Source organism: Pezoporus occidentalis, unplaced genomic scaffold (assembly GCF_034315485.1).
Source record: "Pezoporus occidentalis ecotype Australia unplaced genomic scaffold, CSIRO_AGI_Poc_V1 ctg141, whole genome shotgun sequence".
Taxonomy (NCBI): domain Eukaryota; kingdom Metazoa; phylum Chordata; class Aves; order Psittaciformes; family Psittacidae; genus Pezoporus; species Pezoporus occidentalis.
Window position 1 is genome coordinate 1,082,505 of NW_026913220.1, and position 26,153 is coordinate 1,108,657.

Genomic DNA, 26,153 nt, shown 5'->3' on the forward strand with positions numbered 1-26,153 from the left:
CGTGCTTCTCTCAGCAGTCACAGCAAGCCTAAAAACTGGACACTTGCCATGCTGTTGTGCTGGGTGTCACTTGAGCTTTGCAGGGCAGCGCTTCTCGGCATGAGCCCCTGTATGTCACAACTCACCCCAGCTATGTGCTGCAAGATTACAGTGTGGTGATACCTCCCGTTGCTACTGTGTGATGAAGGTAACATCTCCCCACACCTTCCCTAGGGATTCACAGAGACACCTTGTACTTAGACTTCCCTTCTGGAGCAGAAGCTCAACCATCTCCAGTGGACATCACTTCTAGTCTAGAAAGAAAATCCCTGAGTAGTTCTAGGAGTTGCTTTAAAAATAAGCAGCTGAAGGAGATGTTAAATCTTGTCTCTGAATTTTTCATCAAAGAAGCACCATTACAAGTGGAAAATAGAATGTATTTTCTTAGTTTACGATTGTCTCTAAGCCTCAAGAACCCTTTTTTACACTGCTGTCAGGAAAAAAAAAAAAACAAAATGTTGTATCTGTTTCAGATTAGTGAAATTTTGAGGGTTGTGTCAGACAAAACCTATTTTTATGACTTGTTTTTCATTCTTGAAGTCTACTGTATTTTTGCAAATAAATATTGGACGTAAAGGGATAAATTTCTCAGCTAGCATATATCAGCACAGCTCCATAGATTTGAATAGGGCTATGCTGGTTTAAGCCCATCAGGGACTGGCCTCACAAAAAGCTTTGTAAGCTTTTTGAAGTTAAAGGAACAGGCTTGTTCTGTGTTTAGGTGCTGAAAGAAAGGGAAAATTATGAGCACAGAGTAATGTAGACTACAGCTTTAAATGACAAACTACAGAGTATTTGGAGGGCTTAACGGCTAATTGTAAAAATGTACTACATTTGTTGAGAAAGTCAGAAAATTACATCCTAAGTACATGTACTCTTTACATATTTTTATATATATTCCACAGTTATTCAGTAGGTGGCAGTTAAAAGCCTAGATGAGCTTTGCAGTCGCCATTTAGGCAGTAGCATCAGCAGAGGCTGGAGTCAGTCCATCCGTGAAAGCAGAGGGAAAGAGAGAGGCTGTGATCAAGCCAACAGAAGCATTAGCCACAGCCGGGGCGCTGGGGAGAAAGCGGGAGAGGAGCAGAACCGCCAGAGCACCGAGCCTCTGAGCACACTGCGGGCAGCAGCCAGCGCAGGGAGAAAGGAGAGGCAGCAGGCGACGGGGCTGCAGCCCCCTTGGTTAAGTCAGGGTCTCCTTTCTCGTGAGGAAAGCCAGTGCAGAGGGTGAGCAGCTGGTGTGATGAGAGGCAAAAACTGAAGAGCATTTGGAGCTTTCTGTTCCTTCACAGGTAATTCTTTTTTCCTTGTTTTCCTACATCACCTCCTACAATAAACATAGTTTTGCATTGAGATTAGAGCTCTTTATGTCCTTTGGCCAAAATCCAGACTCCTCACTCAGACAAAATTTCCACTGAAGTCAATAGAGTTTTGTGTGAGTTATGACTGCGAGATTTGATCAAAGCATGTATCTTATGCAGAGAACATGTCATGCTGTAAGATGGGGCTGACAAAGAAGGCAGAAGCTAGTCATATACATACTGGCCAGTCAAACATAATTTTTATATGTACTGGGATGCTAGTTGTGTCTTCATAACCTTTTTTTTTTAAACTGTCCACTAAAGCTTGATGTGCCGAATTTTGCCTTAGTTTATACCACTGCCACTGCAGTGGTTTAAGGACAGATTCTTTTTTAATTATTATTATTGTTAAATTAAAGCTACCTTATGTAATAAAATAATAAAAAAAGTGATGAGTTTGTATGAAATTAACACCAGGTGTTGCTTTCTTTGAAACAGATATAACTTTGCAGCATTCCACTGACAGGTGGGCAATATTTCATTTTCGCAGTAAATTGTGCCTTTCTCAATTGAATGAAACAAAATATATTATGAAAGGCCATTCTCAAGAGTCTTTTAAGTGGCTGAATTCAGGTCTGATAGTACTTCTTCTCTTGCTATCTTCTCCATGAAATGTGAATGCTGTGTATGCTGCAGCACTCAGTCACAGCTGGGTGAGCCCAGAATTGAGCAACCAGATTTGATGTATTTTATATTTAAAGAATTTTCTGAAAGTCTTGTTTTCTTGAGTTCTAGTCATACATGAATACATATATGCCTGTTTATAAATGCACCGTTGTATAGGAATGTAATATGTGCATCTCTGTACCTATTCATGTAAACAAAGCTGTTGCAAGCAATTGCTGTTACACCTTTGCTAGGGTTTTCAGTTTACTGTATTTAGAATGTTTGCAGGTGTTACAATTTTTAATTCTGGGTCAGAGGCATATTTTGGCTTCCCCTGTGTGTGTGCCCATCTGCCCCCCTTGCCCCTTTTACTTTTCTGAGTGATGGAATTCACTTGTGTTCAGCAGCTGTCCTCCAGGGTCCAGCTGTGGTTACTACACCTAGTAGTGCCCAGTCTTCCCAGAATGGTATCCATGCCATCGTTCAGGGGCTATGATGGCTATAATGTGGTATCCCTCCAAGTGTCACGCTCTCTTACACTGCACAGCGCATTTCTGAGGCTCTTGCATGAAGAACTGTCCAAACATGAACAGGTTCAAATTTGCAGCTGCCAGTCAATGGTGCCATGGAACTAGGGGAATGATTGTGATGTACAGCTATTTGTCTTCATCCCTGGGAAAAGAGAAGAATGAATGAGTATAAATGGGCTGTGAATACACTTAAGCTGGAAGGTTTCAAACCGTTAATGCAGCAAGGTTCTGATAATACCTTCTTGTTGAAGTAATAGAAAGTGAAGTCTCTAAAAGCTTTTCAGTTGGAACTTGGTGGAAGGGTTTGTGTGAAATGGTTCCCTGCAAGGGGATTTCGTAATCCAGAAGTCTCTTTCAGTACTAAACACCATTCTTACTTTTCACTGGAAGTGTCTGCATTTAAAAGTCTCTGCAAATGGGTCAAGGTCTTTGGAAGCACAGTTTTCCCCACATCTCACAGCCGAGCAACTGAAAGCATATTTCTCTTCTTGGTTGTGCTGCATTGCTGTTTATACCAGCAGGCACATAAGCCCTAATGCGTCTGCTGGTGTAAACAGAAATATTATTCTGAGGTGGTCATTAGGCTGAATAATATTACCTTCTCACAGTGCAGAACATAGCTCTGTGGAAGATGATTTGAGTTCAGAGGCATGGCTCCTTCTGGCCAATTGGTCAAGATGATATTACCTGGCACTACAGTCTCTGTTGTACCAACAAGAGTAGTGGATAATATATAAACTGATAGTGCTGCTCCTGAAATTGTTACTAATAATGTTTTTAGTTTCTTTTGAGGATCACCTGGTAACGTTCTTTTTGTACTAACCAACATACCTGTCCATGTAAAGATCCCACTGTCCTGTGTGAAAAAGCAGACTCACACTTTCATTGTCACAATGTGTGTGCTTTTGCCTCAAAACTTAGCTCATTTTAAAAGCCTGCAGTAAACAGTATGATGGTCAAAGATGCTGCTACAGAATGACCATAGTCAATTTTGTATTCCCTTTTCTTGTACTTCTTTCTCCTTATAACCTGATCTTTTTTTTTTTTCCCCCTTCTTTTTGCCTTTTTATGGTTTTGGTTTACATAGTGCATTTTGCTTTCAATTCACAGTATACCTCAGTAACTGATCTGTAATATATAATTTGAATGTTACACCTCCCACATGTGAGAGTGTCAGGCCATTTGTACACTCAAACTGGAACGGTACTCACTGTGGAAGATTCGGTTTGACATGTAGAGCTGATTCCAAATGTTTATTACTTTGCTCTTAATGCTTTGTATTACTAGGCTTAATGGAGCAATTATCGATATTATGTAGAGAAAAATGGCAATTCTGTGTGACTTGAATGCTTAATATTACCAATATTGCTTTCCCTTTTAACTGAACAATTTCCATGAGTGTACCAGGAAAGAAAAAATCTTGGATTTGTTTTTTCTTCTGTCTGTTTTACTTTCCACACACAAAGATTTCTAAACATTAATGAAGAGATACTTTCACTGCCTTTTTGTTGTTGCATTAAAATTACGATGTACAGTAGATTATCTTATCTAAGTGCTGGAAAGTCAGTGGAAAAGTGGACCGAGCGACAATGCAACTGTATGTATGAATTGAAACAGAACATACTTTATTTTTGCATTATGAGAAAACAAATATTAATTTGTTTTCAATCACAAATACCGATTACTCTATAATTCTTGAAATGAGTATCAAAGGAAGATGAGAAAAATGTCAAAAAAGGATGTGTCAGCTCTCTGGCAAAATTCACTTTTTGGCTCATACAGGGGTCAGGAACACATCCACATAAGCAAAAAAACATTTGAGCTGAATGTTAGACTTCTTTATCTGAGATGAAAATCTGTCTTTAATTTCTTTGACTGAGCAGGGCTGCAGTATGGTATGGAGGCAAAATGCAATCACCCTCACCCTGGCTGCAGGTAATGGAATTGATTTTAGTTGAATTTGAATAAGTGTCAATGAACTTATGACAGCCTTTTAGCCTTCTCATTTAAAATATATATGTAGTAAAGCAGCCATATGAAATGAACAAATAAATTGCTGTACTGAAGGTGTTTCCTTTCCAAAATGTCCAATAATTCTGACTTAAAATTAATGTGAATCTCAGAAAAGGAGACTTATCCTCTTTATTTAATTTGATACTCCTCTCTGGAAATTGAGAGTGACAGCTTTTATCTGTTCTTAAAAAAATAATAATTTAAATAATCAAATATTAGCTACCACCAATAGCTAAAATATTGCTGTAAACCCAAATAAAACCCTTTGTTTTCACAATTTGTTCACTCAAACATTCAAAAGCTATCATAAGTTACTGAGAAAGTATTTTTTAATCTTTAGAATATAGGTTTTAGAATTCTGCTTACTGCTGCAAGAAAAATAAACATGAATAGAGAATAAGGTATTCTAAATGCTAAACCTACCTTTCTTACTTCAGAATAGAAAGTACTGAAAGCTGGGCAGTGAATAAGGTTAATATGAGATTGTTTTCCTGTTTAAAAATAATTTAAAAAGTCAGCTAGGAAAGTATTCAGTTTTGTGAAAGTCCTGAGATGCAGATTTGCAAATTAATTCTTAAAAAAATACACTTTAGAGTAAAAAAAATTTTTTTTTTTTTCCCCAAAACAAGGTCATAATAAATTGCACATCATAGACAGGAAATAGATTCTTGTGAACACTCAGAAACTCCTATCAGAAAGCTGTCATTCCCCCCCTAGCTATACTTTAATTTCTGGTTTTCAAACCTTTCCTATTTACAGAAATTTTTCTGTGGAAGTGCAAGCTCCTTGCTATATCAGGAGGCCTACTGACAATGGGACTGCATTACTTATTTACTTGTCAGGGATGCATCTGGTTTCTAAAACCCACTTCATTAACCTATTTGAAAGTTATTGCCCAACAAACCAGTTGCAAAAGATATTATACTGGCTAGTAGGGCTTCTGGAGGACTTAACCATGCACAGGTCATCAAGACAGGTACTCATATTCTGAGTTTAAGACATGTTGTTTTGCATAGGTTATTATTTGATCTGTGGAAGAGTATCAGAAGTGTTCCAGTGATCTGGACAGCACTCAAGCTATCCTTTCCAGCCCAGCAAGGAAAAATAATGATAGGATTTATATTCATAAGTTGGAAGACTTGTATTTAAATAATTCTCCTTCCGTATCAGATTTGCAAAAATATTCTCAAATTAACATTAAGAAATTGAGGACTCTGGTGGAAAGGCAAAAGGGACACTGGTCTTTGTGCCTCTTCCTCTGCTGAATGAAACCAGTCTTTCACAGACACATGGTTCTGCTGTATAAATACACACATTTATGGGATTTTCTTAATGAATCTCACATATATCAACATCCAAAGTTCCTAGAGTCAAAAGATTATTTAGGAATTTTTCCTTCTTGGGTTTTTTTTTTTCTTGCTTGGTTGGTTTTTGTTTGTTTGTTTTAGTTTTGTGTTTGTTGGTTTGTTGGCTTTGCTTTGTTTTTTGGTTGTTGTTTTTTGTTTCTTTTTTTTTTTTTTCCTACTTTGTGTATGATTCTAACTTTCTCCATTCAGGAAAACTTAAAAGCCACATCCTTTCCTATAAGATGCAGAACAAAGAGTCACCAGTTTTGGACATCTGGAGAGCAGAAGTTCACTGCAGCATGTAAAGTCATAGATAATTACCAAAAAGAGTATTCTGCTATTGAAAAACAGAGGGGCTGAAAGGTCAAACTGAGTCTCTGATCGTGCATTTACGTGAGTGATAAATTCCAGTTAATAATCCTGCTGCTGTACTCATTGGTAAAATGTCCTACATGTTCAAAGGTGAACATATGACATTGTAAGTTGAAACTTTCCATCTTTGCTCAGGTAAATTAAACCTACTGAAAACTGAGCAAAACCTACAGCATTTGGTTGGTTAAGCTAACAACAAAACTCAAAAAAGTCAGTTCCATCAGGAACTGAATACAATGCTGATACTTTAGCATTTTTATTTCTATATGTGAACACACAAGTACCTAAATACACATACACAAAGGCTTCTGAGCTGTTTCTGAGTTTTGACCATAAGCACTTGAAAGGTTGAGATACTGGTTTTCCAAAATGCTTGAATATATAAATAAATATCTCCATTTAAGTCAACGAAGCATCTAACATGTCTAAAGCAAACTGAGTTATGAAATTATCCTTTTTATAGTTTTCAGATTAGCCAATCCACTAAATAGGAAGTGATACACAGTAGGACACTTGTCCACCCTGTGTAAACAGGGCATAAGACTGGTGTTTCTGCAAGAAAAAAAGATTTCTTTTTGTGTGGAATTTTCAATGATGCTGAATCTTCGTTTATGATAACGGTTCATTATTACATACCTCTTACTCAAAGGTTAGTCGGAAAGCTCTTGGGCAGCAACACCAGATCTCTTAACTGTATTCTGAACTCTAAAGCTCTTTAATGGATCAAGTCTGGTACCTTCTACGTTTTCTGCACATGAGCCCTCAGCAGAGACTTTCATCACCAGTCCTGTGTTCTTCAACAGGTAGTACCAATTTGGTTAAACCTAGTTTCAGACACTTAGCATCAATTTGATAAAATTATGACTATTTGCTAAAGCAAAGCACAGCATCTGTGACCACAGAACAGTATATGGGCTGGATTCTGCCTCCTCTACATTGAGCTGTTTTTAGGACAACATTCCACTTCTCTAAATACAGAACAAAACTGTATAAAATTATTCAGAAAGACTCCTGTCTTTTTTATTACTCTTTTATGCTAGGCCAGCAGTATGAAGGGAATCTGCAAAACCTCTTGGAGAAACTCTCTAAAACAAAAAAAACAATTTTCTAAAATTGATATCCTGCATTCTACCTAGACTGTATCTGTAGTGTAGCATATGTGTTTGTAACATGGTGAAGAAGCTGTCCCAAAATGCAAGAAACACTTTAGTCAATATTGAAAAAAATTGAGCAATTTTTTCTTCCCTTTTTCTTTTCTAGACATTTAAAAACAAATGATGTGATCACCTAGGCCAAACTTCCCCAAGGCACACTCTTTGCTGACATGCAGGGCAGTTTTAGCAATCTGATCTGTGCCAGTCTCTTCCAGTTTTGTACAGATTGAGCCACTGTTTTCGGTTCAGTTAGGAAATTCTAAATGATAAATTTACTATACATATTAAAACCATTTAAACATTGAAGAGATTTTAGCTCTAAACCAGAAATTGTTTTAGTTGAAAAAAATTGAATTTGCAGTTTGAATTTGTGCTTCCTACAAATGTGTTGAATAATAAGAAACTCTGATTTTGTCTCTTGCTTTCAGAAGATCAAGGAATATTACAACAGTGTGTCACGGAAAACCAGCAGGTTTATGACATAGAACTTTATTTTCTGATGCCATTTTCTCTGTAACATAATCTCATCTGCTTCCTTCTGGCTGATGATACAAAATATTAAGTTAACATTGATTTTCTCTTCAACTATAATTGAGAGCAACTCTGTAATTTTCAGCCATAGCCTATTATGCCATCTAGTTTTGCACTGAAAATAAATCTGGAACTCTGAAAGCCTCAGTTCATTCAGATCTTTTTTTTGACCACACTTGGTAACTTCTACACAGAACATGAAGTTGGTTATCAAGTTGCTTTCAGTGTCCAATAGTTCAATACTGTTAGGCCAACATGACTTTTTTAATTGAAAAATTCCTATGTTGTTTTTACCTGCAGCACCTATATTGACCTACCAAAAAATTGCTGAATTTCTTAACCTTTTCTCCACTGCAAACAGCCTTTATATCAGATGAGTGCTATATATGCAGACTTTGGGAACAATGTTCAATTAGATCACAGTTAAGCACAGATTAAAAAAAATTATATAATTAGAATAATGTACACAATTTAAGCACTTTCTTGAGGACTTGGCTGAACTGGAACCTGCAGGTCACATGCAAAGTGCCCATCTTCCTTTTCATGCTAAATTTACATGACACCAACTCTTTCATTCAGTAAACCAGCATGTTAGTGCTTGGCCATTCAGCACTGTCAATCTTGAAGTAGATATAATCTTCACTGATCATGCAGTATTGCCATTATTTTGATACACCATGCTGTACCATCCTCCAGTGTTAACTGAAATCAGTATTAACAATGGGCAAGATTCAGGGGCTGATTGCATCAGATTTGGTCCTGGAGGGAGTCCTATAATGAGCTTTTAGACTAATGCAAAAATCCAAACTATTACTATGAAACAACAGCAAAACTGGTGCTGCAGTCTGAGAAGTTTCTGGAAGGAGCTAATGTATCTAATTTCCAGGATAGGATTTCATCATCATCAGTATAATCACCTTTCCTTTGAAGAAACAAGATGTTTTTCAGACAGTTATGATTAGATGGAACAGCTGTAAGCAAAGACTTTTTCTTAGCAATAAAACACGATACTTTGTTCAAACTGCACTGGAGACTGAAAAAACCTAGAGAAATCTTGGCCAAATGGCTTAACGATCTCTGGCACTGGCACAGATACCTTGAGCAAAATACAATCAATTGCTGTCTTCAAATTCCACTTCACACTACTATGTGAAAGACTTTTTTTTTTGCATTTCAAGACATCCTGGGTTTTTCTGTAGGAAGGTGTGATCCAAAAATATTTGACACACCTCCCTGTATTTTTGGTTTGTAAAGGAATCAAAAAGGCTACACCAATTATGAATAAATAATATTCAACCTAACATTTGTTATCCAACAATCTCTGGCTAATATCTGCTAACAAAAGTATGAGAGACTTACATTCAAGTACAAGGAAGTCACCAATATATAGATAAACATTTTGAAAACAAAGCATGATGTCTCAATAAATGGTCAAGCTGAAATTTTGATATGGCAAGGCAAATTCAGGAAGCAGGTTTAGTCTAAACGCATCGAACAATTTTGATTACTGTTGTTATTACTGTCAATCCATGCATAACTACTCAGATGACTTGGCCTGTCATTCTCCTATTTTGTGTATCATGCAAGGCAAAAAGAGAAGGTATTTTGAAGGGATAATTATGTCTGACCAAGCCTTTACTCAAATATCAATGAAACAGGCATTACCAGTATGATATATTCTTTCTTAACAAACATGGCAAGAACAACATCTGGATAAAAGCCAGAGCTGACATAAATCAAAAGTGCTGCAGCATGTATATAGTCATGACTTACACTTGCTGATCATCATGAAACAGATTTTCAAAGAGCATTTTGTTCAGCATGAAATAAAAAAAGAATGTGCTTTGCGCATGGACTAGAAACTTATGTTGCAAGAAAAAGCTGGTTTAACTGTTATCATTTTGTATTCAAATATGCCCAATTTTCCATTGATTTGAAGAGACCAAAGCAAAGCAGGCAAAGAAAAAGAAAGAAAAGGAATGAAAAAGTGAGTCTTGTAGTAAAAGATGAAGACACCGGAAGTAGGAAAATTCTAATTCTCTAAGTCCATGTTCATTGGCAGATACAGTGAAAATACTCCTTGAGAAATGCCTGTTTATATACATAATGAACAAGTAAAAACTCCTTGCAGAGCTCTCTTGCCCTCTTGTATGTAAATAATGTGTACCTTTTTCACCTTTCATATGGTGAAATGGCCATTAAGCTTTCAACCATGCTGAAATCCATCTTATTTATTGCTACATTTGGTATTATTCTTCACCTTGTAACTTGCGTATTTGCATAGTGATGTCATCACTGGATGGCCTTATGGACTGTTAACTTAAATTGATGCAAGCTTTTGAACTAAATGCACTGCTTCTACTTTATTGGATTTTCGTAACAATAGCAATAGCAGTATAAACAGATCTCCAAAAAAACCCAAACCAAAACAAATAAAAACAGTGAGTGACATGAGATTATTTTACTTGAGGAATAAGACCTTTCAGGAAATTAACATACACCATTTGACAATTGCTGTGTTGCTTATCAGACTGACATCTCAGAAGGACATCATAAAACCTCAAGAACTGAATCATTTAAGGTGCAATCAAAGCCTCTGACTCCAGACAGCAAAGGTAGTATCAGGCTGGTTTATAGAACAAAGGCTGCAATGTAAGCCCTCTAGAATGTAAACCTATTAATTCCAGTCTTTCCCACTATAGACATGCACTCTTCCTCTCCACAACAACTTACTGTGTATTTAAAGACTGTTATTGTGCCATCTGATGTTCCCCGAGAAGCTTTTTCGATGCTTAATACTTTATGGCATCAAGTGCCACATTTGAATTTGTTTTAATTTTTGGGCAACCATATATGCCAGTTTTCTTGGAGATTTCTGAGTATGCTGAAAGTATGAAGTTTAATATAGCAGACGTACACCCAGCTAGCATTCAAACTTTCATTTCTCTACTCTGTGTTTTCACTGCTTTTCATAGTAAAAATTTTCATAGTGAATTCTTTCTCATCATCCCATATTTCCTAGGCTACATATCTGACTGTGCAATGCTTAAGCTTCTTCTGAGGTGAAACAGACATGGTTTTCTCTCTTACCTTTTTCTCACAAAAATTATTAAACTATAATTCCTATGGGTGATAATTTAGTGCAGCCACCCACAGCTCTAAGGTCTATGACTATTCTGGTTTATTCTCAGTGGAACATTGTCCTGCTAGATTTCTCTGTTCTCATTTCTTGCTAGCTACTTTGGTTTTGTTTGTTTTGTCAACAGCATGAGCTGCTCACCCATTTTCCTTGTACCTCAGAGGGTTTTTCCTCTTACATAAACACATACACCGGTGTTTTCTGAGACTACTCTTTTTTCCATTTCTTGAGTTCTGCTGTCAGAGATAAACAATTTTGCTTCATTGCCTCAGGATAAACACTCTTATTTATCAATCTTTCCTATATTTAAACAGGTCTCTGAGAGTGACAGCGACTGCAGGGTAGGAGAGATAGAAGTGAAGCTTCCTTATGCCTGAAGCCAGGCTGGGGAGGCAGAGCTGTGACAATTCTTCATGTTTCCTCAGGAACAGAATCCCCAGTTGCACTGGTTGCTCTGCCTACAGTGTGCCAGATGAGGAAGTACACCTCCTTCATCCCACACATTATGTAAAAACAGGTGTTTTCAGCTTACTCAGACATTACAATTAGGACAGAATAGGATACCCTGTACAAGAAGGATAACAAAACCAGGGTGTGCTTGAACAGCAAACTTAAGACATCAGTGCAGCATGGATAGCCACTAGCTTTAGTCTAACAGGCACAGGCAGCAGTAGAATCAAAATGCAAAAGCACAAAACTAGCATGGGCTGGCAACGGCAAGCTGGCAAGGTGATCATGGGGGCTCCATTCAGATCCATACCTCTACAGCATCACTGCTATTCTCCCTGTGCCAGACAAGTAAAGGGTAACTTAAAACCCTGCCCCACAGTTCCAATCACTCCTCTGCTGTGGTGAAGAAATAGCTGCAAGGCTTTGCTTATTCATTAAGACATCCCTTTGGATTGTTCTGGATCAGCTGCTGCCCAGGCAACATTGCAGCAGGCAAATTCAATCACCTGGCACCATTAGGGCACTTGAACAAGATTCTCTATTAGGTCACCCCATTTTCCTAAGAACAGATAAAAGTTCAGCAAATTTTGCAGTTTGTTGCACATGTACTTTTTATACATCTAGCTCTGGTCTAAAAAGTAACAATATCCTAGACTCTCTTAAACTTGTAGGGTTCAATTTTTTAGTTTTTATTTGCTTAAATCTCACTAAATATAAACAGAGATGTGTACATGCCATGTACCTAACAAGCTGCTACTGTTAGGAGGATAAATTCATCTTCACGTTTATTTCAGTCAATTCTAAAACAACTGGAGCTTGCAACCATAGAAAAACTTTACCATTTCTGTTATTTCATAATGACAATATTTGTGGTCCTACTGTTTACAGCTAGGCTTTGTCAAGAGGAACTACCTTCAGAATCACAGAATTTTGCAGCCTTTGGCATATGCGTTTGCCAGCCTTGAAAATGTTATGAAGATGTCTGCACAACTCTTCTGATGTAGCATGTCTCCAGTCAGGTTTCATCTGTGAAATATAGAACAAAAAGGCAGGCTGTACATGAACAATCTCAGTTTACCAAAATGTACTCTGATCCGAAATGCAAGTAGAAAAACACACTTCTACTGTGTGTCCCACAGTGGAAATGGGGCACATGCTCCCAAAGAGTTAGAAACAAAGAATACTTGGTGCTGTGGCTGCATAAGTTACAAATACATCTTAGATGTCACTCAGGAGTGTTCAGTTGTAATGAAGACAGATTCCCAAACTACTGAATAGGTGGCATGTTTAGAGTAATTTCCTATCATACATGTGTATACTTGTGTGTTTCAACAATGGTTTGAGGAGGGTTTTTTTAGGGACACAAGAAAAAATCAGTTTCTACAATTTTTTGGAGGGCCTTGGCCTTGCTGAAGTACCATTTCTCAGCTGAAGCTTTTATTTCTGGGGATATTAGTCCAGTAGGAAGAATACTGAAACTCATAATGTTCATTTAAAATAAACCATGAAATCCTGAAGATAATCTTTTGTTACCAGTCCAGTAACAAAATTATTTGGATTATGGATTTTTTTGCAATTTTTATATATTTGCAGTTATGGATTGCAAACCCTAAATTTACTACTAGATTAAATCAATCTGTAATCCACTGCAAGTCTTTCTAAATGATTACAGCTAATATGCCATCAGTTACATCACATCAGTTTCTTGTATTGGGAAAGATATAATGATGTGCACTCTCCACATGTTATCTGTATTAATATCTGTCTTGTTTTTTTTTTTTGCCATTTTCTTTCCTAGATTTTTCTCTCTACCTGAGCAGCAGACACACTGAGAAACATGCCTGAGCAAAGCAATGATTACAGGGTTGTTGTGTTTGGAGCTGGAGGAGTGGGCAAAAGTTCTTTGGTCTTGAGGTTTGTGAAGGGCACTTTCAGAGAGAGCTACATCCCTACTATTGAAGACACCTACCGTCAGGTGATCAGCTGTGATAAGAGCATATGCACTTTACAGATCACTGACACTACAGGCAGCCATCAATTTCCAGCCATGCAACGTCTTTCTATTTCTAAAGGACATGCTTTCATTTTGGTTTACTCTATCACTAGCCGACAGTCCTTGGAGGAACTCAAACCAATCTATGAACAAATATGTCAGATTAAAGGAGACATAGAAAACATCCCAATAATGCTTGTGGGGAACAAAAATGATGAGAGTCAAAATCGAGAGGTGGACAGCAGCGAAGGAGAAGCCATGGCTAAGAAATGGAAATGTGCCTTCATGGAGACCTCTGCTAAGCTGAACCACAACGTGAAAGAGTTATTCCAAGAATTGCTAAACCTTGAGAAACGCAGAACTGTGAGTTTACAAATTGATGGCAAAAAAAGCAAGCAGCAGAAAAGGAAAGAGAAGCTGAAAGGCAAATGTGTGGTGATGTGAAATTGCACTGTCACAAGTTAATCACGCAATCTCACCTGTCTGACAATACTCACATAAAACGTACAGATAGCAAACAACCATGGAAGACCCTATTCATTAGTATCTGTTTTAAAAGAAATATTTTGAATTTCAAAAAAATTATTTACTGTAGTTACTATGAAAAAAAACAACAACTAAAATCATGTACTCCACCTTCTAGTGAAAACAATCAGCAATCAAGAGAAGGATGGGCCATGATATCTAATTTTGTGATTTACAAAAAAAAAAGAAATTCCATCCTTAGCATAACGCAAAAGTTTTGGAAAGTCAGCTTCATATTATTTTTGTTTCATATAAGTGCAAGAGATGGCAATGCATAATGTTGGAAGAAAAACAAAAAAATGGCCATAAAGAAACCTAGAAGTATGAAATGCATGCTGAATGGTGTTATGACATCCTTTTAGGAATGTTACAGACAATTCCGTGCAATTTTCATTACTGACTGTTGGGGCACTGTGCGTAAGGCAGTATGGGATCTGCCAAATTAAAAAACTATTTCACACTGAAAGGAAGTGTCAGGGTAACAGTTAAAAGGTATGGATATTCTCTCTACCCTCGAGCACGAGATTTCTTTCCTGTATGTTTCAGTGTTTGAACTGAAAGATGATGAAAATCCAGCCGCTGTAGGAGAGATGCAAATCATCTTTTCTGGACCCATTGGTTCGAGAATCACTTTTGCTTCTGGCCTCAATGTATTTCAGAAGAGCAGATGTTTTCCTGTGGAGAATGTCAGATTGTACAGAAATGGTGTACATAAACGCAAAGCTTCCCCAGAGAGGATTGGCTGGGAAGTCCCCTGCAAAAGCCTTTATGGGAAAGGCTCCATTCAAATGCTGCTGATGGTTAATAGTGAATGAAAGTCTATGGAACTGGTTGTACACTTGGAGAGGTGTCAATATAGTATATAAAATTATTATTTAAATTACCAAATAGCCGAGTGAAACGTCTTTACTATATTTCAATTAGAATGCTTTTTCATTCATGCACTACTAGATCTATTGCCTTTATATTGTCTGAAGGGGTATATATTAACCATTTAAACTCATGATTTGAACTGCTGTGACACAGAATCAAATCCTGCATCTGGAATTAGGGCCCACAAAGAGCCCTAGGAGAAGATTTCCTGGGGTAAGTAGTACAGGATTTGGCATATTAAGAGTTGCAGTCAGTACTGTGTTACAATGCAATACGCAGTTCAGAATAGAAAAAGCTGGTTTAAACCACCTTTTCAGAGGCAACTGCTCCTTTCAAAACCTTTGGAAGGGGAATAATAATATAAAATGTGAGCTTTTCTGGATCTCTCTCCAAAGCTTTTTAAAACTAAGATGAATGAGTAAAATATGTATTCTAATGATAACAAAGGCCATCTAACATAAAAGAAGCACATACAGTTTTTAAAAGACACATCTAAGTTGTATAAGCTACAGTTTGAACCTTAGGAACTTCTCTGAAATAATAAAACAAACCACCATATTTTGGTGAATGTTTATGTTGAAATCATATTATGGGAAAACTCAGTCAAGTACTAGTATTATTAGTATGCATGCTGTTGCATTATAAATATCTTCTAGGAGCTGTTCAAATGCAGTATTTGCATTAAAAATACTTACCTTGTTTCTCTTAGAGTTATTGCTTGCTTACCTTCAACATTTCAGTCAAGTGTGCAGTCATTTTGCAGGTACATTTCTTTGAGCAAGAATTGCTATTAGCATTGTCTAGAAAAGAGCACAACTTTTATCATTCACTCAGAAGAAATTTTAGCACCATTAAAATCAAGTGTAACACTACTGCTGATGTCAAAGAATACAGAATTTTGTGTGCTTATTTCATTGCATCAGAAAATTAGAGAAAGCATGAAAAAAACCCTAAGGCTTTTCCTTAATAGTAAATTTCTGGGTCTTATGTGATGCTTTTTCTCCATAAAAATCAAAGCACTTCACAAAAAAGGACAGCATCATTATCTTAACTCCTCAGGTGGTGAAACTGAGGCATGAAGAGAGTAAGCAAATACACACAGGTTACCCAGCAGGCTAGCTGTATAGCCAGGAACAAAAGCAGATTTCTTCAGTCCCAGTCCCAGTCCCCACTCTGCATTTGATCTGACTGCCACTTCACATTCTTGGCTAACTTCCAAACCATGTAAAGGAAACTGTTATGGCTTATACAGCGAAGTGCATCTTTTTCTTGTCAGTCTGTCAAAAGATCAAACAATATTTACAGATTGGGGATGCAAAACATTTAATACCACTACATTTTGTAAGTTTTTTATAAATATTTAAACATCTATTCTGTTTGTAAGCAGACAGCTGACAATGCTCATCTTCGCAGCAATGGTTTCCACTAATGAAACTGGAAAATCAAAAGAATGATCACACTTAAGGAGTAATGGGTCATATATAGAGGTCAGCAGTACAGAGGTCTCCTGCTGATGCTAATATGCCGGTGCCAAAGGTCATCATGCATGACACATGCTGAAGCAGCCAGCATGGAATAATGACATAAACTGAAAGAAAAAAAAAAAAGGCCATATAAAGACAAGGATCCTTTTAACATTATTGGTCATTTTAACTGAAGGAATTTTTTACGTAGTAAAGAATCTTGCAGAAATAGAATATAGGGGATCTAATTACTCATAAGCTATAACTGCAAGATATTTCAGGCTGAAATTTGGCCCTGGACTTTCTTTGAATGTGCCTCATAGCAAGTGAGTAGTAAGTTTATGGCAAAGGTGGAAATCAAACAAGTAGCTGCCAATGTCAGGCTTGAGGACCATTTCCTTTAATTCCCAGTTGATTCCTCACCTGCTACAAAATAAGCCATGAATTATTTCATGGACTTGCATGTATCAAAGCAAGGCCAATACAGAAGCAATATTACTTGTGGACCACAGATTCGAAAGAGAACGTACTTTATACCCTTGCATTGTTGTCCTAGTTTATACTACTAGATTTTACATATCTTAGATACTTGTGCGCTGGTTTAAAGCATTTGTTTTGCTATTAATTATACAATTATTTTTTTTTAACACAGAAAAAACATTTTAAGTTAAATAAAGAAAATATGCAGCTTTATTACGTTTTGTGTTTGGGAATGTGATATGAGTATAACAAACTCTTTAAAATATACAGGAAAAACATTGCATATTTAAGCCATGTAAGATGTACAGTGAATTTTGGCAATCAGAAAACATGATCTAGACAAAATGACTCTTTACAATGCATGTCTTTTCTATGTATATATGAAATATTAAGATATATAGTTACCATGAAAATGTGTTGTAGTGATTTCATTAGCAAATATTTTATTCAAAACCTCTGGATATGAAGTAATTTGTGCCTACAAGTTTCTGTGTTTCTGGTGATCTGAACATACAAAATAAAGTTTTAAATGGAAACAAGAGTTTGGAAGAATCCTTGTTGATGCCTGCATTGTGTTTATTACATAAGTACATGAAGTATGTAGCTTTAAAAAATTTCATGCAGTAAAAGTTGCAAATGCAATTCTATAAATAAATAAATAGCTACTTACACGTTAGGTAGTGTCCTAAAGTCTTCAGCTGTACAGATCAGATTCCTGAAAAGTCCTGAGAGAACTGGAGCAGTATCATCTTATCTAACATATACCTTTCTTTTATTATACTGTGGCAAACACCTACACTTCCAAAGCAATGCGCCTTCATAAAACACAGATTATCCATGGGTGTATCTTTTGGTTATCAAAAAGCAAAATAGTTCTGCAAACTAGTTTGTATTTTATTATTTATTTTAAAATAACAAAGATGAAACTCAATGCTTGTGCAAAATTGAAACTTATTATATGGATCCTTCTATTCCTCCTCATTTCTATAAAATTCCTGACATTTTTGCAAACTACTAAACTACTGCATATTATGTTACCACCTGTTGAAAAAAAAGGGTCAAATATAATACTTTGACCCTTCTTGCAAGTCACAAGATGTAGCACTTGTTCAGTTCAATAATCATTTCTGTATGTAAGGGAGGGATCAACAAACAAGCTTGAACACTCAGGCACATTGATAGGCATTTGAACCAGTGATGAAACATTGATTATTAAATGCAGTTTTCGTATCACTCCGAAACAATTCGACATGGTAGTCCACAGAGCTTTTTATTCTGAGTAAAAGACACCCTAGAACTCCTAATAAATATTATAATTCATTTTCTTATTCTAATACACCGTCATTTACTATGCTTGCCCCTGATTCTGACACAGCCTACTATGGAAAAGTGAATGTGTCCAGTCAGTGTCCTAGTGTTTGTACAATATACTGAGTGACTGTTTTTCAGATGTTTGCCCTACAGTATTCCACAGAAGCACCACAAAATTTGCCTCCCTCTGATTTTTTTGTCATTTGTTACTACTCCCATATCCCATGGGAAATATTTTCATTGTTACCACATACCCTCATTAAATTGTGAATATATATTTGTCATATTTAGTTCACTGACATTTTAACTGGCATGTCCCACACACCTTTTTGGTAGGTTTTCTAATTAATTCACAGGTGTGTTTCATGCAGCAAATGGTGTCTAAAGTCCAGCTCTACTAAAACTGCAAATAGAGGAGAGAAGAGCTTAAGCACCTTTGAAAGTACATACCTGGATGCTCCTTATGAAGGATGCGGACTGGTCTAAACCAGATAGATATGGTATTTAGAGAAAGTATTAAGCCTCTTCTGCTTCCTACAGTTTACCTTGGTCGAGCACCACTTTACATAATGAGTCAGAATGGACCTATTGAAAATCATAATGGAACTGAAGTGGAAAAGAACATTTGTTGTTCAGTCAGATGTATTTATTCCTCATTCAGATGCCAAGAAAAGGCACAATGGATCCTACAAGTACATCTCTATCTTGATGTTCTGAAAGCTGTGGATGACATCACCTGTCACATGAAATAAATACAAATACAAACTGTATTTGTATTCATTTCAGTAAAAATAGCAGGAAGAAGTGGTTTTCCATAAGGGCTATATGGCAAATATTTTTTTCCATATATAAGAGGAGAAGGATCATTTTACATTAGCTTTCAGAGAGAAATGGGGAGAGCGTGGAGGTGCCAGTCTCTTGGCATATACCTGCTTTACAGCAACTTTTGCTCAGTTCTGTTGTAAGGATCCTTTTCATGTGTTCCCTTCCACATCTGGTTCAGCTTCTGCTGCTGCTCAACTTGGTCCTTAAAAACAGACTGTTGACCTATTTATTAATTTATTCAAGATTAGGCACTCTCAAAATTCACAACATAATGGCACTGTATGCTTAGGCATATTAATTTAATTCCAGATTTTACCTGTGGGCCACCTGTCACCTGTCACAGTTGGATCATTATAATAAAGAGGTAGGAGAAATATAATTTGGTGGGTAGAGTGGGAAATGGCAAAGCCAAAAGTTTTTACATGAATTTACTATTGCTCAGGGACTTCTGAGACCAAGGAGGGCTCCTAAATGTGTTTTAAAAACAAAAATCAATATTCTGTAGTCACACTGAGGTGCACTAATGAACACTGCTGTTAGGGACATCATAACAGTAGGTTACACAGGAGAGAAATTTCTCAGGGATCAGCAGGGAAAAGGGCAAGTGCAGTCCTCTTTCCCACCATGTAGGAAGGAGCAGATATATTTGTCAATGAGAGGAGATGACCTCTGCAACCATGACCAACCTGCATTATGAACACCATGTCCTGTCCTTCTACAAACCTCACACCTGTCATGGCTAGTTTTCCACAGTGAATTTAAAAAATGACTGGAACAATAAAGTCTAAAACAGGAACAAGGGAGAGCAAGGTAGTTTTATACAAACACATCTCCAAGTGTCCAAACAATAATCTCTTTATATAGACTCTGTGAAGAGCACGCTCACATACCAATGAATGGTAAAGGACTGTATCAGAATAAAGAGGCCAGATTATGCACAGTCTAGGGATGCTGAATATAATGGAAGGTGAATACGTTTAATTTCAATGGTAATGTTTAGGAAGGATGAAGTAGAAGAAGAAAAAAATCAACTGAATATACTCAGAATTATCCTAACAATACAATCCATTAGGTCATAGAACAATCACACAGAGAATGTAGCACTTGATTTGAACATTGCAAAGCCAGGATAGGGTCAAAAAAAGAATCTAAAATTCTGTCCTCCCTTTTGCTGCCCAAACCATATTTATCTGTCCTTGCTCTCCTCTTTCTTTCCAAACTCAAACCTGATTTTAAGGGTAGCCTCATTCAGCAAGTTTGATCAACACCTAATCTCCCACCTAAGCATTTGCTTACCAAGTGTCCAATGCTATATGACATTTTACAAAAGCCACAAGTAATCTCAGTATGGTAGAGAACCTTTCAAATTACTTAATTACTTACAAACAGTTCAAAATAATTTGACAATTCCAGTAATTAGGGGGATACAGTAACTCATTCCCATGCAAAATATAATAATAAAAAAGACAACAATAATAATAATAATAATAATAATAATAATAATAATAATAATAATTTCAGTTATGTAACAGCATACAAAGTATGCCCAGATTGCAGAACTGGAAAATACCATCAAAGACAGATGGATGCAAACATAAAATTTTATTACTGGGATGGGGGTAAAAGAAGCAGCAACACCTCTGGCTGCTTTCCCTGCTTCTCCCCTTCCTGGGAAGAGCAACCAGCCAGACCACCTTCGCTGCAGACGAAATATTCCCTTGTCTGCTGGAGATTGTTTATAGAGCATAGAAAGAAGCAAGGCCACCACTTGGGCAGAGAGATAAGTATATATATATGGTACATTAGCTCACGGATATAAATGAGATTTGTGAGTTGATTAAAGAAGAATGTGCCTCGAAAGTAGTAACTTTAAGCTTTATTGTCATAGAATCATATGATTTATTGTGTGGCCTCTATTGGCTGTGTTTTTAGTTACAGCTCTGTATCTCTATAAATTATTATAGTCTAAACATTACTGGGTGACTTAAGTTACACAGCACCACTTTAAACTTCTTCTGGAAGATAGATAATTTAGCATAAAAAATTAACATTGCATTGCAGTCAAGCATATTATTCTGTACTATACAGATGTAGTAAATAATGTATTTTTAAATGTAAGGTAGTAGTTATAACAGTATTCTGTTTATTGTGATTTCTTCAGTCTGTCAGTTATGTTTCTGTGAGAGACTGATCTGAAATCAGACTCCACTGTCTATTGTCTCAAAGACTGGTATGAGAAGCTGAGATGGGTTTCCACCATGACTGAAGGATGAGTGGGAAAGAAGACCCTTCCATCCATTGCCTTGAGAATTGTTGCGAAGAATTGAAATGGGACTCCACCGACCATTGCCTCAGAGATGGGTGGGAGGAGTTAAGACACTTCCATCCATTGCCTGGGAGAAGGGAGTGAGGAGCTGAATTGGAACTCCACCATCTATTGCCTAAGGGATGAATGGGGAAAAGCTGAGGTAAGACTCCTGTCCATTACTTCAAGGATTGGTGTGAGGAATTGCTGTCCATTATCCCAAGAATTGCTGTAGACACCTGCAGTTAAAGAGCTGGCTGCAAGACCAGGGAAACGTCACCAGGAACAGGAATACATGACATGAAGAACATAGGTACTCCCCCCAGTTCATTATAAAAGGGGAATTAAGACATCACCAAAATGGGTGCCTTCAAGGTGACACCAGGATGCCTCCATGAGGACACCCACCTCCGATGGACTCTTGGGGGACACTCTGCTCTGATACTAACTATGAACCCTGAAGAACTCCCACCATCAATGACAACAACGGATCCCCGGGGCACTGCTGGGTCCATGGTGGTGACTCTCTCTCTTTCTCTGCGCCCAAATTCTTTCTTCATTTTCTACTGTTTTTCCAATCTGTCCTATTGCTACCCCCTTTACTGCAATAATTTCCCTCTTTTATAATAACTGTCTTTTTGTAATCTGTAATGAAAATACTATCAATTATGGTACTTGACCTTGTTTGCATCTTAATTTCACTCTTGGGATCACTAACTGAAACAGGGTCTGGCCCTGGGATTTTCTCCAGTCGGACCCTGACAGTTTCCTCAGGAATTAGTGCTCTTCTACTGGGTCTTTTAGTTTGAGCTAGTTTAGGAAAAAAACTTTCACATTAGGACCGTTTTCAGCAAGACATTTTTAAAGTGCATTCAGTGGCAATTAGAGTTTGGAATTCAACAGAAGAATTTAACAGTCATTTGTAGAGGCAGTATTAGTCATCCCATTTCCCACACGAATATGTTTTATGGTTTGAAATGTCACTAAAATGGCTATTTTAGAACACAAACCAGAAGCTTGAATAGAAACAGCTTTACCTTCTTTCATTTTAACATTCAAATACATGGAAGTATGTACATTTCCAATTTTTCTGAATGCCAAAGACCCAATTCATTCTTGGATTAGTTCGCAGTAGGTTTGTCCCAATGTTTTCCAGATTGTTTTCAAGTACACTGTGTTTAGTATGGTAATAACAGAGTTGGTGTTGTTGCAGACAGTAGGTTTTTGGACTCTATGGCGGTTTATGGTTGATGTTTTCGGTATAGGGAACTACCAAACCAAGAGAAAGATAAACCTGTAGGTAAGTTACAAAAGAGGACTTTTAGGAAATGTTTTCCTTTTTCTAACTCATTCTTTGTTTGGTCTGTAGCAAAATGACTAATATCCTTGTGTCAAAATTCCTTAAGCATGAAACTGGAACAAGTTGGTTTTTGTTTTCCAAGGATGCAGGAAACTTATGGAATATATGAAATGAAAATTTTATTTCTCTATGTTCTTTTAATGCAGTTTAGATGTCAAGTTTTGGAAACCTAACATCTCTTCCAAGCTTACAATATAGGGTAAAAATCTGTTCCCTTGGAACACATCAAAATTTATCCCCTTGGTTCTCATGTTCTCATTTCAAAATACTCCAGTGTCAAATAAAATAACTCTTGATTAAAAATAACTCCTACATTATTTACTAAGCTCTCTGCTGTTGATAATGACTGAAACTCCACCACAGAAAATCCACAGGACCCACAGGGGGAGTCTGGAAGGGCCGTCTCCTACTCCTCTGCCTCTGCTTGAGAAGAAATGTTCAGTACCTCCTCAGTTCCTCTGAATTTGGTTGCTTTTAGGTCACACATGATGGGCCCCAGCACAGACCCCTATGATAAAAGCACAGGCAGTTAGTTAGCTGGCAGCTCACACTGAATATGCCAGGCACTGCTCTTGTTCAAATCACTGGCACTATTCTGGATTTGCACAGGTTAAACTAGAACAAAATCTGGCCTAGGAAGTCGCACTGATGGAAATGCATTCAATAATAAGTGAAGCTTTTCATATTCGATTGAATTTTGGGTAAACGATTTAAATGTTTCATGCATTTGTGGAATGGGAAATAAAGTGGAAAGTTGTCATCTGAATGTGGCATTTTAAAGTAAACTTGGAACTTAGTGCTGGCTGAGGAGACTAGGTTTGAAATATGGGGAAATTTACCTATAAATCATCTGTCTCTGAAGGCTGGAGGTACATGATGTCTTCCACTTATTTGTAGCTTATGTGGACTGAGCCAAAGATCCCAGCCTAGTTCAAACAGTAAACAGATGTCCACATTTCAGGAGCCATGTCATTTTCACTGTCTTTTTGACTAGCATGAATTATCTTCACGAATTAACTCAGTTTTTTAAAATCCCTCTTTAAATGCTGCCTGTTCAGTAGTAATTCTTTCTCTTTAATAATAATGAGAAAAATTATAATCAGAGATTTTTCTGATGTTTGTGCAGATGGGATGCAAAATAAAAGTTCAATTAGTGGAAAAAAAGTAGAACAAAATTGAAGCTTATAGTTTGTTAAACCTTTTTGCAACTGACTATTTTAAGATCAAAAAACACATGTAAGATTTATCACACAAACTTTGAGATATGCTGACCAATGGTATGCTTTCTGTATGAAATTTTTGATTTATCTGTATTAATGGTTTATAAATGAAAGAACATCTTTAAAAAGATAGTACACTAAAACAACACTCCTTTTTCATCACTTCAAGTAATTATAAGCCCTTTTCAGTTAAATAATGAGGTGGGAGAGCAAGGAAAAAGGTATTTTTAAATCTGAAAATATTAAAATGGGGTTGGCCATTACAAATGTGGGAGACTTTTGCAATCCAAAGGCTAGCTGAGAAAATAATACAGCAAGATACTTCTGTCCAGCAAGCCTTGGAAATGATTGGTGGCAAATTCTCTTCCTTTTTATAAAACAGAAAGTAGAGAAAATTGTAGCAAACGGAGTATTACCATCTGTAATAACTGTCAATCAATAGGGAAAAAATGATAGAGAGTAAGATAGCAAAAGACAGTATGGGTGAAAGTAATTGTGATACAAAGAAGGAAGATGAGCAAAATAAAGATATCATGCTTTTAGGAAAAAGAATAATGGAAAAAAAAAAAAGAAAACTTCAACCAACTAGTGAAACTTCAAAGTATTATCGCCACCTTCTGTTCCAGATTAAGAAATGTGCAGGCCATTCGAAGGGTCAGAGAAGAACAATGGGAATAAAAAGACATCTAGAAATCCTGATCTATGCTGAATAGATGAAAAAATGGTTTGGGCCAGTACGGGAGAGCTATATAGTAAAAGTTGTATTAGATTCCAACTATGCTAGTAAATGAAGAGCATAGACTCTGTTGCACATCCAATTTCCCAATTTTTCAGTAATCTGAGCAGGAAAGCGCAGAAAATGAGGCTGAGTACAGAGACTGACTGAAGGATCTTTATTCTTTTACCTTCCTCCTAAGTGGCCAAGTGGGAGAAACACCAACTGATGGGAGAGGCATGCATACTACTGACATCACTGCTATGGCCCCCAGGCACATCCTGAAAACCCTCACCAGTCTGATTTTCTATTGCTTCTGTGATCCGTAACAGTCACTGAGTACAGCTCACAATCATCCTGGCATAAATACAAACTAATATTACCTTTCTTATGCACTGCTTTGCAACAGGCATACTGTTACATTAATACTGCTAATAGTAGGAAAAATGTGGCAATGAAATGCATACAGTATACTAACACATGATACACTAAATAAGACACAGTAGCAGGCGTATGGAGCAGCAGAAGACACCAGCAGGAGGACTAGTGTACAATGCGTTGTAGTGACTGGAGAGAACATGAACTCCAGATATTGTGGTCAGTGGTTATGCTTTAGACTATATAGGGAATTAAAGAGTTATAGAATGGTTAGGGTTGGAAAGGACCTTAAGATCATCTAGTTCCAACCCTCTTCCATGGCAGGGATGCCTCACACTAGACCATGTTGCCCAAGACTCTCTCCAACCTTGCCTTGAACTCTGCCAGGGTTGGAGCATTTACCACTTCTTTGGGCAACCCATTCCAGTGCCTCACCACCCTCACAGGAAAGAACTTCTTTATTATATTGAACCTGAACTTTCCTTGTTTAAGTTTGAACCCATTACCCCTTGTCCTGTTGCTACAGTCCCTGATGAAAAGTCTCTCTGGCATCCTTGTAGGCCCCCTTCAGATACTGGAAGGCTGCTATGAGGTCTCCACGCAGCCTTCTCTTCTCCAGGCTGAACAGCCCCAACTTTCTCAGCTGTCTTCATACGGGAGGTGCTTCAGCCCCGCTGTCATCCTTGTGCACCTCCTCTGGACTTGCTCCTACAGTTTCTATGTTTTTAGTTAAAAGTTGTTACCTTTACGTGTTGTGTATGATATTTTGATTCATTATGAAGATGAGTGCTGGTATAAATGCTGAGCTTAAGTTAGGCACTGGGTATTTTAACTCCTTTTATTCTTTAAAAAATGCACAGCTGAACTGCCAGCGGCATTCTTTCCCAATAGGATATAGACGTGGTTAAAGATAAAATAGATACAGAAAATAAACCCTGAGACTGGTATGCTTAATGCTCTTTTTTTTGTGAAGAAAATTTGGTTGTTGCTTAAGTTTTGCCCTTTTGTATTCCCCTTAGTTAAAAGGAAGAGTAATTTTTCCTGGGAGATCCTCAAAACAGCTCCTGTTTTCTATCTTTCTTCACCTGTTTCTGCGGCTAAACATTCTTGGAAAAAATAAAACAGCCAATGTAGCTTTCTTTAGGCATTGTAGTTCTTCTGTTA

At 37.2% G+C, this 26,153-nt stretch overlaps 1 protein-coding gene across 1 annotated transcript; it reads left to right on the forward strand.

The window, feature by feature from the left end:
* The first annotated feature begins 943 nt into the window (after positions 1–943).
* Positions 944–17,413, forward strand: DIRAS2 (DIRAS family GTPase 2). Its single transcript, XM_062609862.1, has 2 exons — positions 944–1,331; positions 13,340–17,413. The coding sequence occupies exon 2, from the start codon at positions 13,379–13,381 to the stop codon at positions 13,976–13,978; it is 600 nt and encodes a 199-aa protein (XP_062465846.1). The 5' UTR covers positions 944–1,331; positions 13,340–13,378; the 3' UTR covers positions 13,979–17,413.
* The last annotated feature ends 8,740 nt before the right edge of the window (positions 17,414–26,153 follow it).

Excerpts from the sequence above, each read along its gene's own strand:
- DIRAS2 (XM_062609862.1), top strand. The coding sequence starts at position 13,379 with ATGCCTGAGCAAAGCAATGATTACAGGGTTGTTGTGTTTGGAGCTGGA.